General features: G+C 41.5%; 1 protein-coding gene across 3 annotated transcripts in view; it reads right to left on the bottom strand.

Moving 5' to 3' along the window:
• Window positions 1-600: 600 nt before the first annotated feature.
• Window positions 601-19,007, bottom strand: part of ANO6 (anoctamin 6) — a 187,741-nt gene continuing 169,334 nt past the window's right edge. For 2 of the 3 annotated variants that reach the window (XM_036080053.2, XM_036080054.2), the window contains 4 exons: window positions 14,609-14,814; window positions 10,150-10,352; window positions 8,786-8,891; window positions 601-3,832 (listed from right to left, as the gene is read on the bottom strand). In XM_036080053.2, the coding sequence (XP_035935946.1) occupies window positions 3,626-3,832; window positions 8,786-8,891; window positions 10,150-10,352; window positions 14,609-14,814 (722 nt within the window). In that variant the 3' untranslated portion in view covers window positions 601-3,625. The remainder of the gene's footprint in view (window positions 3,833-8,785; window positions 8,892-10,149; window positions 10,353-14,608; window positions 14,815-19,007) is intronic. The other variant, XM_078075914.1, reaches the window with a different exon arrangement.

Below are 19,007 nucleotides of genomic sequence, written 5' to 3'. Positions count from 1 at the left end.
AAAAAAACCAAAAAACCCTCCCCGCAAATCCCCAAAACAAAACAAAAAAGAGTTAAAATCTGGATATGTTGTCCAGGATAAAAGGTTGATTTTTATGAGATTTTGCTTTATCTTCTTCTCCATAATTTCCCTTTTCTGTACCCAGCGCCACAGAAGGTTCAAACAGAGCCTTTCTGGGATTACAGACTTGCCCTCTCTGGGTGACCGTCCCCTGCAATCACGGTTTAGCATGCAGAAGCCAACTTTATGCAGTTGTAGAGTGCCTCTCCCTCCTCGCTGATGCAGCCTGACTCCGGCTCAGCGGGTGTGGTGAGCAGAGGTGGGCTGGTTTTCAGCTCCCACCTGCTCTCCGGGCTTGGTGCCCTCGGCAGGGCTCAATACCAACAACTGGTTTTTAGCAGCCCTGGCTGAAACCCCACACCGAGTTTTTCCCCAGAAAAATCATGTTTCAAAGTAAGTGTAGGCTGTGAAAAATATAATTTTAGAGATCATCTACACAAAAGCACACAATTTGTTATATGAATGATATATAATTGATAAATAGCATATATATATATATGCTCTCCTTAAAAACATGAAGACAAATAGAGTAGACCAGTGTTGTTTTGAAAAATGAATTTATTAAAATGCTCATAATTATAAAAGAATATTAAAATGCACAAATTCACAAAACATTACAAACTTTACATCTTATGCTGCAGTGTATGAAAGCATCGTGAATATTTCCGTTCTATTTTAGTTAAGCTGCTCAAACATTTTAACTTTTCAAACATCTTATAATATGCACAATGAGGAAACGGTACAAGAAGTGTTTCAATAGCAGAGCTCATTCTGCCCCCCATGGTGAACTAATGTTTTCTGAAATTCCAGATGCACGTACAGGTAATTAAAAGGGAAGGCGTTTGGTGACAGTTTACAAGATGGCCTTGTTTAGTTTTCAAACAAAAATGATAGCATTCCCTTTCTATCGACACACCTGAAATATCTGAGGGATAGTTAAAGAAAAATCTCCTGAGTATTTTGGTCTAATGCTTCAATCTGCTAAAATTCACAGGCATTACAAAAGGATATAAAACTCAAAGTTCTCTAGTGGTTAACACCGGGCAGGCGGAGGGCCAGATTCTCCTCTCATGGGGGCACCGTCACACCCACCCTTTTTCCTGGGGTGCTGCTTCTGCACACATATCCCGATCCGGCCCGTGCCCGCCTGCACACGCAGCCCCGCATTTTTCGTCGCCGCCGCCCAGTCAGCACTGGAGTTACGTGAACGCTGTCCGCGTCACAGGGAGCCTGGTTCCCTACTCCTTCGCTGCTTGGGGAATACTGGCATGTCATGCATCGGATTTTCTGCCTTTATAAATGTAGAGCTTTCCCCCCTCCTGGCCACAAAAGCACACTGTAAACTATGAAGATCATTTGTGAAAGATGATTTATGAAGATGTAAATGCATAATTCTTTTAAAGTTGTATCGTATATACAAGGAGATAAGGCAAGAACATTTCCTTTTCTGGGCTCCCATAAACAGTGAGTACTCGCCAAATCCAACACGAGGAGATAGTCCTAGGCTTCGGAGAAGAGCAGAGGTGAGAGGAGAGGAAGTGACACCACTGCTAGGAGCAGTGTCACAGTTGAGCAGGGGGAGGACCAGACGCACCCGGTCTGGGCTGTGCGGACTGAGCAGCTGCGAGAAACTCCTTTCCTACTCCCTGTGCGGTCAGAGCTCGTGTGGCTTGTTGGGAGCACTCTGTTCCCATTGTTCATGTGACCAAGAAAGTTGGTGAAATGTTTCCCTGATCCACTGCGACAATTCAGAAGCCCAGAATACTGCTTTGATGGATCCTACGTAAATACTATTTTTGTTGTTTGTTTTTTAAACATTCACAGCATGCGTGCAGAACTGTGACCTTGAGTTAAGCTGCTCTCTTACAACAAGCCTCTGAATCTGCTCATGAAACAGCTTTCCTTTCCCTTTGCTGCTGGGATTCTGAGTGGCTTGGCTTCTATGGCACCTGGGCGTTTAGCAGCACCGCAGTGGGTGGTGGCCCACCTAGCAAGAACCCAGGGCCAGACCCCTCTCCTGCACCCAGCGCTGCCCTGGTACCAGTCAAGGGTGAGCGGTGCAGGCCCCGGCTCTTCTCCAGAGCCCACCAGAGGGCCTTGCACCTGAAAGGCAGTAAAGCGCAGTAAAGACTGCTGAGCTGAACAAACTGAAGGCAAGATATGCGTGGCACAGGCGTTCAGCAGGAAGTTAGGGAGGCTGGAAGCGCAAATCAAAACCAGTCTCTTTTCTGAATTGGGAGTGATCTGGGTCTGCTCCTGTCTCCCTCCACTTCCCCCACCACTACTCCCACCCAGCCCTTGGTGCGTGCAAGTTACAAAGTTACTGGGCTGGGAACAGGGAATGGAGGATGTGGGGAACCACCCTGACCATGGCAGATGCTTTGGTATGTTGATCACTTGGATATGCAGGACCCCTGCTGGAAAGGCACGCCCCACACAGCCTCACAATGAGGGCACTTGCTGTTCTCTTAAGCGCGCACAGCACCGGCCTGCCACACTGGCTAGACAGTGAGCCGTTCCCAGTGGTGCTTGTGGGCTCTAATGCTCTCCCTCCTGGATCTGAGGAGTCACGGACAACTGGTGGGAAACGGATGGGCTTATCTTTCCAGACCATTACACTGATAAAAATGTAACTTTAATCCCTTGATTTCATTTTTTTCCCAAGAAACTATATATATTTAGAAGAGGTAAATTATCCTGATCAATAGGAGTTACAATTCTATTTGAATCTGTAACTTTCCCCGCTTTTGTCATCTTACTCCCTTGAGATTTGCAAAGCAGTCAACATTGATTAGGCACAGAAGATTCTAGGAGTGCTCCTAGAAGATAAAAGGTGTCACTGTGGATTAGTACAAATACACTTCAGGACCTTGCTATCTTTATTCCAATCCATTAAGAGTATTTCTTTGAGATTGGAAAGACAGGCCAAAATGAAGACTGAAACTATTTCCTCTTATTAAGTGAGGTTTCATCTTCTGTAGGGATGTGCTAATACACCTAAATACTGTGAATTCTTGGGTCTATTTGCCACTGAATACACCATTCAAACCGAATTCTGAGTTAGCTATTTTTAATCACACAAAAGCTAGCATGTCTGTCTAGTCTTTAGCGACAGTACTGTAAGGGAAAGCTAACTCTGGGACAGATCTGGCGAAGTGAAGAAATGAAACAATGCCTAAAAGGGGAGCATGTGCTTGAGAATAGAAAGGAATGAAAATAATCAAACGGAGGGACAAAAATCCATTCTGCTTTGGATTTTTGCTTGGAAGGGGTGGTTTTTAAGCACACTACGAGACACTTCCTGTGTTACAGAAATTCCAATTTATCAAAAAAGGGTAATATTTCTGGTTTTCCAGGTGATTAGTTTTATGCACTTCTTGATCTAAGTTTTACATTTCCCAGGTCCTGCGTGGCTGGCTGAAACGGAAAAATCATCTCTATGAAAATGGCAATAGCGAAGACTCCTATTTGCCAAAGTGTTTTAACTTAAACATTCTCATTAGTGATTCATAATATATTTTGACAGAGTTAAATTCTGTAAAGTGCTTCTCAGAACATAAAGCTCTTATTCTAATTTTGGTCGTAAATTGTTATCTACCACTTCCCCCATCCTCTGAGCTATGACCCCCATATTTTTTGTCATATCTTTGAGGTGATTCTCACGAAGAAGCTTTTGGGTTAAGTATTTCTCTCTCCTGATCTTGCTCTTCGTGTTTTTTGATACATCTGGGATGGTATAGGATACAAAAAATTTCACAGAGTAGATGAGATGCTGTGGGAGAGAAGAAGAAAGATGTCAATCAAAAAGAAATGGAGGGGAACATAGAGTTGCTTTGTTTTTTTTTTTTGCTAGTCATCCTAGCAATAGATCTGGACAAGGCGGTGGGCATTCTACATATACAACCAGTCTCTCCTACACCATGTGGGTCTGCCAAGGAGCTACATTTTGTTACTTTGAAAATTTCAAGAATACTATTTGATATGTAGAAAAGAATGTATCTAATATCTATGACACTCACCCTGACAATGCTGTAGTATTTTTGTGTATGTGTTCCTTTCCTATCTCATTTCCAGGCCTCTTCCCCCAAAGGTTAGCACTATATCCTATCTGTGTGAGTCTATCTGTATCATTTTATTTTTAGAAATCAAGTTTAACAAGATATGTATATAGCCCCAAATAATATATTGTTTAGTCTCGCTTGATTTGAGCTTTATAAAAAAGTATGATACTGTATATGGTCTTTCAAAAATTACTTAAAAAAGATTTATTTATTTACTAGAGAGAGAGTACAGGAGGGAGAGAGAATCTCAAGCAGACTCCATGCTGAGCACAGAGCCCAACATGGGCTCGATCCCATGACCGCGAGAGATCATGAGCTGAGTTGGGTGCTCAACTGACTGTGCCACCCAGGTGCCCCTGAAAATTACTTTTTTCATTCAAGACTAGTTTCTAATCCACCAATGTTATTGTGCATAACTGTAGTCCGTTCATTATCAATTCTGTATAATAGTCTGTCTGCATACACTGTAATTTATCCATTCCCCCATTGTTTCTAGTGTTTGTATTAGAAACAATGATGTTGAGTGTTTTTGGACTTGGATTCTGGAGGACATCTGTGAGAGTTTCTCAAGGGGATGACCCAGAAATGGAACTGCCAAGACTCTGTTAAATGAATATTCAAATTTCCAAGATGGTGCCAAAGTATTTTCCAAAGTAGTTAAACCAGTTTCCACGCACACGAGCAGCGTGTGATGGTTTCAGAGGCTCTGCACTCTTGCCAGCACTTGTGGTCATCAATTCTTTTCTTTTCCACCAACATAGTGATTATGAAATGGATTTTCATTTTGGCCTTACATTTCTGATGACTAACGATGCTGAACACATTTTTATTTGTTCATTATTCAAAAGTCTCTGACCTACCGAGGAGATAGGTAATATACAATAAACATCGTTAAAAACCAATAAATTGTACACAGTGTTCACATGATAAGAGCATGGAGAAAGCAGTAAAGCAGAGTAGGAGTTTGTGTTAGGTGGGAGGCCAATTTCAGGTAGATTTTGTACAGATTAGCCTGGTATGCCTCACTGAGCCAAGGCTTTATGCAGGTGAGGGAACTCGCCGTGCAGAAATCAGGAGGAAAGGCATGCGAGGCAGAGGGAACAGCCACTACAGAGGCTCGGTGGCGGAAGCCTGCCGGCTGTACATCAGGAGCGACAGAGCTGGAGGGACATGAGTGAGGAGGAGAGCAGGGACAAGAGAGAGGTAACAGACATGGCTAGAGCGTGTCAGGCCTTGCCCGGCTCTGAGTGAGATGTGAAGACAACTGGGAGCCCAGTCAGGAGCCTGTGGCCCTAATTCAGGCAAGAAATGATGGTGACTCCAACCCGGCTCTAGCAACAGAGCTCGTAAGAAGGGTCAGATCTGCAATGTACTGTCAAAGGAAAAGCCAACAGCACTGCATGTGGGGTAAGTGTGTGTGGGGGGGGTGCTCCAAGAATTTTGCCCTTAACAACCAGTGAGGTAAATGCCAACTGCCATGACTGAGAGGGGGCAGACCCACTGTGGGTGCAGCATTTAGGGCAGCACAGAGAGGAGAACATTCCAAGTGGACTGAAGAAAATATGGGCATTTGGGGCAGTAGATTTATCTGTTAGCTCTCCAAGCAGAAAGGTCAAGTAGGCAGTTGGATTCATGGGTTGAGTTCAGGAGAGCGGTGTTCTGGAGGTAAATATGTTGTGAATCACTGGCATATATGGCATTTAAAGCCAATGGACTGCGTGAGATCACCAAAGCTGTGAGGAGAGGGAGAAGAGAGAAAAGGGACTAGCAAAGAAATGAAGAAGGAACTGCCTAGTGATGTAAGAGAAAAGGGGGAAAAAATTCTTTTTTCCTGGGAGCCAAGTGAGGAGGAACTCCTAAAAGGAGAGAGTGATGAGCTGTGTCAAATGCTTCTGATAAGTTAGGTAACGTGAGGGTGGAAATATTTGAGATGACAGAGAGAGAGTGGGTCTGAATGATGGAAATTATAAAGAGGCAAAAGTTGATGATGTAGGAAAGAGAGGTTTGTTTTTCCCCATCTATATTTATAGATGTGGACTTTGTTATGCCACCCTTGCATTTCTGGGATAAACCAATGTGGTCTGATGTCATCTTTAAAAAATATATTGCTAGATTCAATCGGCACATTTTAGAAAGATCCTTGCATCAATGTAACGAAGGAGACTGGTTTATAATTTTCCTCTTTCTATTCCTGTGTGATTTTAGGATCTAAAAAGGAGTTGGAGAGCGTTTCCTTTTTCTGATCTCTGGAGGTAACTAAAATGATCTGTTCTAGAAAGTATGGCATCACTCTCCTACAAAACCATATGGGCTGGCATTTTCTTTATGGAAAGATTTTTCAATTACTCAAAATTTTGCTATAATTCTAGGTTTAGAGTTCCCTTCTTTAGCATTTTGGAAGCTATTTGACTACTCTCTTCTGGCTTCCATGCTGCTGTTAAAGTCTACTCTCATTTCAATTTTAATTTTCTTTATCAGTCATCTGTCCTTTTTCTCTGGTTACTTTTAAGATCTTATCTTTGACGAGCTGCACTTTTGTCACAATCTGTGTAAGCATGGATTTCTTTATTCTGCCTGATGTTTGCTGTGCTTTCTGCTCTGTGAACAGAGCCCTTTCATTTCTTTGGGAAGAATTTTAGCCATTAACTCTTCAAATATTGCCTCTCCTCTAATATCCTTTTCCTTCTGTGAATTCTTTGAAAATTCCATAATTTTTTTCGTATTTTCCACTTTCTTCTCTCCCTGTGACGTGCTGAGAGTAATTTTTTTCAGACCTATCTCCCAATTCATTCATTCTTGCTTCAGACTTCTGTTTAATCCGTATGCTTTTTCATTTCAACATGTATTTTTCAAAATTACCTTGTAATTTTTTAGTTTATTGTTTGTTCATTTATGAATCGCTCATTTTTTAAATTTTCATACACATTGAATTTATATTCCTAATATGATAATGCATGCTCTTGAAGTTATTGAAGGTCCAAATTATTATTTTTTCCCCCTGAATCTCACCTGTGGTTTTTCTTATTTCCCCTTATTATTGTTGATCTTTGGAAGCTCATACCTGATTATTTCAATCTCAGAAAAAAATGTGGTCTAAACCGAGGACACCTTTTCTCCAGGGAATATATGCATTTCCTTCTGCTCTGAGACAAATTTAGCTCTTTTGGGGGCCCCTGGCTGAATCCAAGAGTCTCAAGCTCAGCTGGTCCACCTCACTGCTGACCTGCTGCTTGGCGCCCTTGAGCCTTTAGAGGGAGGCGCTGATGACCGCACTCATCCTCAGAGTGCCCCTGCGCTTCAGGGGGGTGCTCACTGCTCTAGGTTAGCCATCACCTTTCTGCCCCCTCTTTGTAGGTTCTCCTCCCTTCCAGTGAGCTCAAAAATGAAAATGAAATTATATTTTAAGCTGATTCTGAATGCTGTGTAGTGAAATGGCCCCTCAGAGTATCTGGTCCGCCACGATATCAGAAGCAGAAGTCGAAATACTTTGGCAACTACATATCTGAATATAAACCAGTGATTCTTGCTGACGGATCAGATACTCCAGGAATCCACTGATGATGGGGAGCTAATGACGACTTGTTTCTTCTTCTGTTAATGTTTGGTAGCTATTAAAAAAAAAAAAAAATCCTAGAAAAATGCTCAAAGCCAGGCAGCCTATCCCACCTTTTTCTTGCTAACAGATCCTCATTTTGTTCAGAGCAAACCCAATTCCCTGCCTCTGTGCCTACTCTGTCGCTCGGAGGAGCCGTGTGCTCTGGTGCTACCCAAGGTGATGCAGGCGGCCGTCTGCCCTGGAGGCTTCTGGCAAAACGCTTTCTCTCCTGACAAAAAGGAACGGATATGGCGAGCATCCCCTTCCTGTCTGGACCCCACATGTGCTCTATCTGGAGTTGTAGCGCTCCCACGGCAACCACAAATGACACGTCGAGAGAGGGAGAGAGAGAGAACCTAGAGAATCGGAGATCCGGTCCTCATGTCAGCGAGCTGGTCTTGAACTCGGGAGCAAACACCTACTTCTTGTGAGCAAAATCCATCTTTGTTTCTTTAAGCCCCTATCGATGGGTTTTGTGTTTTCTGTGGCGAAGTGCAATCCTAACTGACCACACCCATCGAGCAAATTCTGAGGCTTCATGGTTTGGTAGCAGTTATTCCCTCCGTGTCACAAGTAAAGCTGGTTAGATCAGTTTCAAATTTATCACTGCCATAGGCATTTTTAAGAGCTAGTTAATTTTAGGGATATTAAAAAACTATTCTAAGAGGTATATTATGAAAATGTAATAAAAATACTTAATAATAATACAAATAAAACTAGGACAGCAATAACAGTCTCTCGGGCAGAGATCACATCTTAGTGATCTTCGGTAAGCCCCTTCACAGTCTAGCATGCAGCCCGGCACCCCAAATTTCTCAAAAAGGCACTCAATACCACAGTGAGAGGCACTGAATCGCCCCCAGCACACAACATGCTTTCACCTTTTCAAGCAGATAACCCATTTCATTAATGAGAGCATTATGGGTATGCCCATGTTAAATGTGATTAACAGATAATTACTAGCAAGAGAAAAGAATGTATTTTAAGTCAGAGCTGGCAACACTTATTGCTAACAAAAGGTCTGCAAATCTACTGCCTTATGAACTCTTTCACAGTATACTTCTCCTACCTCCATGACAATGATGAAAGCCAGCTTGGCTGCGATCACGTGCCAGTAGTAGATGTTGTGTTTATACTGTTGTTCGTGTCCAGGCGGGTTCCGGAAATCACGGTACCTGGAAACAAACCAGAGGGGTATCAGGAGATTCTTTCTGATTAAGTACTGTAAGCAAGGGCCCCTTTCAAAAGACGTCATAATTAATGCAATGCTTTTTAAAACCGGACATCCTATAAGTTTTCTCCAAGAGTTTAATTTGGCTACAAAATTCTGAAATAATGACTCCAGTAATACTTGACTGAACATAAAATAGGAAGATGATGGTAATGACATATTCCATATGTGTAAAAACACAAAAGTATTAAAAAAATTTTGTCAGTTTTAGTCCTGCTTTCTCAAAAGAATATAACACTAAAACAATGTAGCGTATTTTCAGGAACAGGCTTATAAATTTATTTATATAGTGGTATCCTCAGGCTTCACCCAAGTTATGGGCTCTCTCTCCCTGTAGAGAGTAATGCCCATGTGCTCGTTATAATATCATCAGTCTGATTTCCGTATGAGATACCATGTGCTACTGTTGTCAGTACATATCGCCCTCAGGTAGCCCATCTCAGCCTGTCACCTCAGGCCTGGACGAGTTTAACTACTTTTTAGAATTATGGCAAGTAAGAGTAAGAAGACTCAATGTGGAATTCCAAAGAGGCTCTAGAAACATTTATTTGGGGCTTATTTCTGGTTTCTTGGTTGTGTTGCTAAGAATCTGAACCACAGAAGGGTTTGAGGAGTTGAACTAAATGAGATTTAAATCCTCCTTTAGGGTTAAGACTCTGATTAAAAAAAAACAAACTATGACCTATAGGCAACAAACTTTATCAAGTAGTGATTTACTTGATGTTTGCTGTCCACAGTTGACCTTACCAGCCATTACAATCAATGCAGAGAGTCCTTAAGGAATGCTTTTGAGAATACTGCTAGGTGAGCCTGAGGTCTTTACATTTCTCATCTTTGTATTTCTTGGAGAGAGAGTGCTGCTTTGTTGTCACTCAGTACATCAGGTTGTGCTCGAATTAACAGGTTAGTCATTACAACTGAATTAACTTGTTTTTTGGAACTCCTTCTTGAGTTTCTTCATTTCTAAGATACAAACAAGACTTTTCTCCTGGATCAGTCTCCCTGCAATCATTTGAAACCCCCATCTTTAAATCATGCTTTATGGTTTGATTTGTAAATTCTGACCCCAGTCTGTATTAAGTTTGGCTAAAAAGAAACCTAGGGGAAGAAAAAATGTCTCCAGCAATTTTATTTAGAATTACATGACAATAAAAGTCCTTTAAAAGATGAAATGCATTTTCAAACATGTAAGCGGAACTTGCCTGCATGTGGTAGGGATAACAACCTTAGGGTCTGGATTTCCCTTGCTTTGATTTTTGAAGTCTGAGACCTTGAAAATGGAGAGAGTACTGTTGATGTATCCTTCCATGGTGTAATGGGTGTGGTTCCCATAGGGAGGGACAGAGAAGGACCAGTAATACACCAGGCGGGGGATCATGTCTGACGTGAAAGCAATGATCATGGCCTGTATGGGGAGGAAAACAGGAAGGGGGCATTAATTTAGAGGCTTTATAGCTATGGTTAACAAACACACCAGAATTATGTGTTCATCAGTTGATTTTTCTTAATGAAAGATTCAGAAACTTTAATCCTTTCCTGTCAAATGGATATAGATAGTGAATGTCCTAAAGTCTTTGAGCAGCTGCTTTAAAGAATAGTTACTTCCTCTTGATCTTCAGTTCACCTAAGGGCTGTCCAGAAGTCCATCTGCAGTTGAAAAGCAAAGGCTTGCAAGTTGCCTATTATATTTCTTAAGTACAGTAAGAATAATTGTAGACCAGGGTATCCTGGATTAACTCAAGCTGCTTGCATATATTGTTATATAAATTAGATTTTCAAAAATTAGAATATTATACAACTCAATCAACCTTGGAAATCTACTTGATATAATTTATTTATTGATTTGACAGAGAGAGCAGGACAGGGAACACAAGCAGGGGGAGTGGGAGAGGGAGAAGCAGGCTTCCCGCCGAGCAGGGAGCCCCATACGGGGCTCGATCCCAGGACCCTAGGATCATGACCTGAGCCAAAACGACTGAGCCACCCAGGTGCCCTACTTGATATAATTTTAATCTTTCTTTTATGATTTAGAAGGACCTTTTTCTTAAGTAATATTAGGGTCAATATTATGAAAATAATTTGGCCTTTTATAATTCCTTTGTAGAGTTTACAATAGATATAAAACTGATTTTGAAATATTTGCCTCTTAAAAATAGAATATAAATTGCATAAAATAGATTTTCCTTAGTCTAATAGTGGCCTTCAAATTCACTTTTTTCCCTAGAGTATCCTGACTTACTTATACATGTCAACCCATAGTCTGTCTGACTTTAAACTCTCAGTATATACTTGCATATGTTGCTTCATTAGAGAGCAAGAATTTATTAATTTTAAAATGTAGGTAGCAAGAAACTATATGGGGTTGCTGCATTCATACAGTCAAGTGTATGCCTATTTTATTACATCTAGTGTCTAAGCCTCTAAACTTCAAAAAGACTAACTGAACAAAGTTCTGAACATTATACATGATCAAATAACAAAGTTTAGTGTGATCCCAGATTAAAGGAATAAACTGAGATTAATTTTTAACCTGGGTCTGTGTCAGGCAGACCTCTATCAGGACATAAAGCTATAATGAATTACATGAATTTTCTCTAAAATTCTTTAATTTGGGCTTTAAACTCCCCAATATATGAAATTGGTTTGAAAGAGGGAGAAAGTAAGGAATATACTTTAACCCAAATTCTCTGCAAATAAACAAAGCTAAATGATTCATTTATTGAAGCAGAAAGGCATGTTTTTGGCACATGATTTTTAATAGTATTCATCTGAACATATGGTTTAGATGCAGTGCGACCATAAGCCAACAAACAAGATCTCAGGCAGAGCAAGAAAAACAACTAAGGGGGCTTTTCTATTGCAAAATTACTCCCCTTAGTAGAACCAGCTTTGTCATTTCCTCTGAAGTGAATGTGTGTGTGCGTGTGTGTGTGTGTGTGTGTGTGTTTTTGCCTGTCAGTGGTGGGGGGGGCGGGGTATAAGACAAGAATATTTTACTTTTCCCAGATTTCAGTAGTTTAACATTTCCTGTTATTTAAGTATAGCTTTTTACAGAATCACCTGCAGATGTGCTCCAGGAAGCTATAAAAATTCCAACAAGGAAGAGAATTCTCTTGTCTTCTGACGAGATACTTATTCCTCCTAAATTGAGCTGCTTTGAGACACACTGCAAGAGTGCAAGTAAATGCGGTGTGCTTTGCTTCCTATGCTGTTCTGAACACAATTTTCCATTTATATCAAATTAAAATCGGTCTTCAGTGGCAGATACTGTGGCCTGAGACAACCACGTCAACTCAGCTCATGTATTGCACCAGCAGCTTTAAGATGAATGATTTCATACCAAACTCTTGCTTGATGTCCATTTTCATCCCTGGTGGCTATTCTCTTCTTCCCATAGTTGAAAGTTCTCCTATTATGGAAAGTTAGCCCTTTTTGTGCCCAGTAGATGGTAGAGGCATACATTAGGTATGTGAGGGAATGATATATGTTTCATTCTTACAGACACGTACACAAACATGCACAGGACCTGCAGCTTGGAAGCTGTATTAAATCCTAATAATATGGAAAGAAAGATTGTCCGTAGTTCAATGATCTAAAAAGTAGTTTTCCTAGGGTATAATAAAACGACGCCTAAGTTAGAAGAAAAAACTACTGGAAAGAACCAGTAGCACCAGTTAGCAGGCATGCATGTGCCCGTGTACACACCCACACCCCCCAGAGTAGCCCTAGAGACACGGCCAATACCCCATTTGTGCCAATGGAGTGGAGCCATGCAGGGGATAGTAGGAGAAGGTGCCTACCACAATCAAACCAGAGTGCTGAGGAATGGGGAGTAGGAGTCCTCTGAATTTTCTGGTTAGCTGAAGGTCAAACAAAAACCCTTTTAGTTTCACACCTTGTTGCTCCAATGTTCCTAAAGCACACAAGTCCATGTTCCTGCCTTGCTTGGGGTTGTACAGCATATTGAATGTGACAGAGTCACTCTTTTATGATTGTAGAACTTGAAAGGCCTCACTGTCCTATTTCTGCACGTCTTCATTCCGTAGCACAGGGGATGTTGAAGGTGTGGGCTACTTGGGTGAATGGAAAATGATATAAGCTAGCAGTTGTCTTTTGTGTGCAATTTGCAACTTTCTCCAAGAAGTAGGGATAGCATACAATTCAGATAAATTAAGGGTTCTTGGTGTGACAGCTGGGTTCCAGATAATTGGCTTTATTGTGTAAAACTGTAACCACGGCTCAGTGACACATTGTAAAATTCTTGTGCCTTTAGTTTAGATACCTGTCAAAGTCTACACAGAGTCACTGAGACTGATGATGGGTGATGAAGATAATAACACAGCAGCAGCTAACACTGCATGAGGACCAGGCTCTGTGCATTCCATGCATTAACTCCCTGAAGTCCCTGGCTACCCTTTGTGGTATATAATATTCTTAAAATATGCGGTAAGGAACTATTCAATTTACAAATGATAAACTGAAGCTCTGAAGTGTTAAGGCCTGGCCCAAGGTCATGTAGCTTGGAAGCTGCAGCACTGAGAGCTGGACCTTGGGTCTGACCTGTCTGCAGTGCCAAGCTGGACGAGGAGCCTGACCAGGAGCCTGACCCACAGGCACTGCTGAATTCTCATTTCCACAAGTGCTCATGGAAAAAGGCTGCAGATTCAGGGAAAGTGTGGCTTGACAAAGAAATTAAAACTGGGATAATATCGTGTTGGGGAATGTGACCTGAGAGTAAAATGGGCAGTGAAATAAGGGAGGAAATAGCCCCAGTTGTAAGGATATTTCTAGGGAAGGTGGTCATTCCCCTACTGGGCTGGTATGGAACTTATTCTCCCTGAGAGTTCCTTGTTGGCCTGTGTTTATAAAGAGGGAGAGAGAGGGAGAGAGGGGGAAGAAGGAAGGGGGAGGTAACTGTTCCGATTGGTCCAAAGTCTATACAGGTTGTAAAGGACTATGTTCTGTTCCCTCAAGCTGGGACACATGCAGGGTATGAGGCTGCTTAGCTAATGACCAGCGAGTGGCTAGCAAAGGCCAAGGGGTGGGGTGGAGAAGAGAGATGGAACCCACCCTAAAGCCCCCCTCCTTGAAGAACCTCTGCCCTAGGAGACAAGGAAGGTAACACATGAATGGAACGCAAAGTGCTTATACGTACTTCATCATCAAATAGTTAATATTTTAAGTTGATAGTTTGGAATATATGATAAAATATGGTAGAATGATAGTTCTTATTTTAGGGTCCTCCAACTATAAGTGGACAGATTTCTATCTCTGTTACAAAAGCACTACTGGATAACTCCTTTTATAGTCCTGTGAGGATTAAGAGAGTTGGTACTTACTGTTATTACTATTACCATGTTTCTATTGAATAAGAACTTTAGCAAATGAGTAATAGTATAATGGTCACTATTAGCAACTGCTCACGTAAGAGGTCTTGACTTTGTAAGTTGTGAATAAGAATATAAACAGTTAAGAACATTAAAAAATAACAATCACAGTTATAACAACTGTTTTTATATGAAAAATAGTATTGGCATCTCCCTCCCATTTTAAAAAAAATAGCAAACATTCGATTCTTTAGGTAGCAAAACTAATGCATTTTTGGATTTTTCAATCCAAATTTTTCAATCTAAAATCCCTGTGAAGCCTAGGTTTACTCACATTGGTCACCACAGCCAGAATTGCTATTCCTTGCATGATGGGCTGCCATGCTCCGATGTCTTGGGCTTTTTCTGGAACCATGCGTCTATACTGGGTAGTCATTTTCCATGCGTCCACTCTTATTTCCAATATATTGTTCACCAGAGCCAACAGAGGGGCCAGTGGAAAAGAGGCCACAAATAAGGTGACGAACCCAAACTGAATAACTGTCAATGGAATGGACACGCATCATGGAGTGGGGGGTGGATGGAAGGACAACATATTTTCCTTTACTCTTATAAAGAAAAAGGCAAACAACAAACTAAATCCCAAAGAGAAAAGACACCCATGGTAATAACAATGTTCAACAGTGAAAGAACCCAAACAGAAGACAAATGTGAAGTCTCTGGAAAGAAGACTAGTTATAGCTGGTTTCTTTCATACGTATACACTTAGTAGGAATAATATATTTAAAATCTTTAATCAACTAAAGTTATTTGCTGGCAGTAAAGTTGGGACACTTTGTATTATTCATTCTCTGTTGAAATAATAGAATGTTGCAAGATGATTCGTGATTTAGGGTTAAAACAAAAGAACAGGAATATTGTGGAAGCATCTAACAAGTTAAAAAGAAGTAAGAAATGGACTTTTGGGAAGGCTATGTTTAGAGAATGTTAGAGGAAATATGCCGGAAACAGGGAAATGAACAAGCTCCCCTGAGTCTGCAAATGCAATGCAGTACATTCATGAAGAGAATTTGAATCACAGATATGTATGTGATGAAAGTGGCCTAATAAGGCAAAATATACTTCTTTAGGAATTTTTATCTTGAAGTTGTTGCAGTCTATGTGGTCACAGTAGGTAAAATTTCAAGTGATGGCTTAGAAGTTCTTTTCTTCCTCGTCTGTAATTTATATGGTGTCACTATAGATGGGACATCAGAGATTTGGGGCAAGCTGTACCATAGAGGGGGTAAAGGTTAGAAATGAGATGGCCAGAGATCTAAAAGAAACCTTTCAAGTAAATTAGTACAGATATGGAACTAAGGCTGTGAATAAAAGGAAGCTTTACAGCCCCTTTATACCTATAGCTCAGAAAAGGGGCAGGGACCAATCGGGCCAGGAAGGGCAAGACTATGGAGGGGTATGTAGGTAGAAGGACCTGGCATGCGCCTCTGGTCTGAGAGACCAGGGTGTGTTGTAGAAGAAGAAGAGAGAGGGCTGGAGAGATCTGGCAGGTCCACAGGCCAGGCAGGAGCCATCATCTTCGGGGAAGACAGGCAAGGACCAGAGCTGGTGATGTCATAGATATTGACCCCAGAGCTTGATGCTATGCTGCTGACTGTCTATGTACCACCTACCCCTACAGGAACTCATCTGCCTGCAGGGCCCAGGCAGGAACAGAAACGTGTGGAGGGGGTGCAGTCAACTGTGGTATACTGGCAAGTGCGGAGCCTAATGAAAGGGACTACTCACAGCTGCCACGTTGGAATGAGGGTCCAGTGTCGCCAGATCTCCTCGTTATTCAAGAGAGGCCAGAAATTAGGACTATACTGGCAATTAACTGAGTTAAATATCTCAAACAGAAAAGATGCCACTTAAAATAACAATAAAAGTTCAGACTATTTAGGAAAAAATTAGTGAGAAATGTTAACACTGATATGATAACGGACTTAAAAAATAAAAACAAATAATGAAAAATGAATGGATGGTAGGATGTACCATACTCTTAATTGGGTTGACTCAAGCTGGGGGACTTATCAATTTTTTTCTCCAAAATAGAATTTCGAATTCTAATGCAAATTTAGTTATTAATCCCCAATAGATTTTTTTTTAAAGCTGAAAAGTGATGCTGAAGTTTTTCAAGAAATCTACACAACTACACAAGTAAAATAACAAAGAGGGATGCTTGAACTGACAGTATGAGAGACATTCTGAAAAAGGCTAAGATGGGCCAGCTCTAAGAGATGCTAATGTATGTTATTACGCAATGTCAACTCAAACAGTTTAGAGCTAGTGCATTCATTGTATGAATTAAACAGAACAGATGCAGATATTCATGGGATTTTACTATATTATAAAAAGAGATACTTCAAATCAGTGGATTCAAGTATTAGAGCAATTAGCACATCACTGGAAAGACCGGTATGGAGTCCTCACTTCTGATACCAATATAAATTACAGATGGATTAATTTAAAAATAATGCACCAGAAAAACCAACATGGTATCTAATCTGTTTTGATGTTCAAGCGAGAAGAACTTTCTAAACTTTTGAAATGAAGAACAACAACAAAAAGACCTATGGATTCCGCAAGGCAAGAAACACACACTGTAGAAACACAAATAATCCTTGCCTAAAATGTTTTCATGACCCTGTATTGCTCTCTAACACTCTGCTTTCTTCTTCACTTTGCAGTCAAGTTTTCGAAGAAGTAGCTAAACTACTATTTCTCAACCACTCCTTCCTTCCTCCGAGCCCGACCTTCTGCCTCAGCCCTCACTGTGCTCACTTTGTGGTGACTGCCTATTCCTAAGCCAGGGTACATTTTCAGTCCTTATTTGCTGGATTACTAGGCTGCTTTTGATACGGCCAAATGTTTCCCTCTCAGTGGGATGCTTTTCCCCCTTGATTTTTGTTTTACTTAAATAATTTTAAAAAGCCAAGGTAGGGTTGTGTATGTGTGTGTGCATACAAGCCCGTGCATGTGCACAAATATCTTTTTAAACGCTTACTAGCTATAGAGTGCGGCTTCTACCTTTCCTCACTGTCCAGCAATGAAGTGTGGGCTTGGGCTCTTGCTTCCTCACCCTGCCTGCCTATTTTGCATCATGCTCCTTTTAGTCAGTGTTCAAATCCCTCTTAAGCAACGTTATCACCCTCTCAGCTTCTATGTAGACACAACCCTCTGCTACATTTCTTCCACCTGTTCTGCTATTCTTCCTCCTCTTCGTGAATCTCTTTGCCCATTTACCCTTTATTTTTTTTTTAAGATTTTATTTATTTGAGAGAGAGAGAATGAGAGACAGCATGAGAGGGAGGAGGGTCAGAGGGAGAAGCAGGGAGCCCAATGCGGGACTCGATCCCGGGACTCCAGGATCATGACCTGAGCCGAAGGCAGTCACTTAACCAACTGAGCCACCCAGGTGTCCCCCCCCATCCATTTACCCTTTAAATGCCCCCTTTCCTCGGGGCCTCATCAATTCTGTGCCCGGCATGCTGCATCACTCCCATGGCCTCACCTGCAGCTCCTCTGAGCTCCCGGTGGATCCAACTTTCTAATGGATGTTTCTATGGATAGGTCTCACAGACCTCCTCACACTCAAAAATATCCAATGCCTAATCATTTTCTTGAAACCAGCTCTTCTCCTCATATTCAAGCTCCTGGAAATTATCTCAACAATTCTATTCCTCACCTGCTATACTAGTCCTCTCTTTAACACGTATCAAATCTGTCTCCCTGATCTCTATTCCTATGCCTACTGCCTCTATTTAGGTGTGGGGATTACCCAATTGTGTAGGTTACCTGGTGTAACCTCCCAAAATATCATTTTCCTTTCAAATATCTTCCATTCTGCAGCAGAATGATCTGATCTTTTTCAACATAAACATTATATAATTCTCTTGCTTACAAATATTCCAGTGGGTAAGGATAAGTTCATTAAGGACAGGTTCTAGGGACTCCTGGGTGGCTCAGTCGGTTAAGTGTCTGCCTTCAGCTCAGGTCATGATCCCAGAGTCCTGGGAACAAGTCCTGCATCGGGCTCCGTGCTCAGCAGGGAGCCTGCTTCTCCCTCTCCCTCTGCCTGCCGCTCCCCCTGCTTGTGTGTGTGCATGCTCTCTCTCTCTCTGACATATAAATAAAATCTTAAAAAAAATAAGTTCTAGTCCCCTGGCTAAGCACACAAGACCCATTATGACATGGCCCTTGCTTACCTGATATTCCCACCTTTGGATCCTCTGTTCTCACCATACTTTGTTTACTTGCCACTCTTTGAACTGGCCAAGCTGTTAACAGGCCCTGATACTTTTAAATGGGTCTACCTCTCTGCATGAAATGTCTATTCCCTTTACCATACTTTAGGTAGACAACTTCCATCCATCCTTCAAAATCCAGTTCAAATATCACCTGCTCTAGGAAGTCTGATCTTCATTCAGCTTCTTAACAATCTGCCAGGTATTACCACCCCTCCCTTGGCTCTGTGAGGGCAGGCACCCTGTCTTCCTTATGTTGGTATCGCCACCAATCGATACAGTATTTGGCATTCCAGGCGCTCCAAAAATGTTTATTGGATGAATGAATGAATGAGTAAAGAGAGAGGAGGCCTGCAAAGATGAGGAAATATCAATGTACATGGTGGGCAGAAACAGTAGAGGTGAGGGAGTGGGGGAAGACAGGCCTGAGTCCTGGAGAGTGTAGGG

This window comes from Halichoerus grypus, chromosome 6 (genome assembly GCF_964656455.1).
Source record: "Halichoerus grypus chromosome 6, mHalGry1.hap1.1, whole genome shotgun sequence".
Taxonomy (NCBI): domain Eukaryota; kingdom Metazoa; phylum Chordata; class Mammalia; order Carnivora; family Phocidae; genus Halichoerus; species Halichoerus grypus.
Note: the sequence above shows the minus strand (reverse complement) of the source record. Positions and strands in the feature narration are given on the sequence as shown.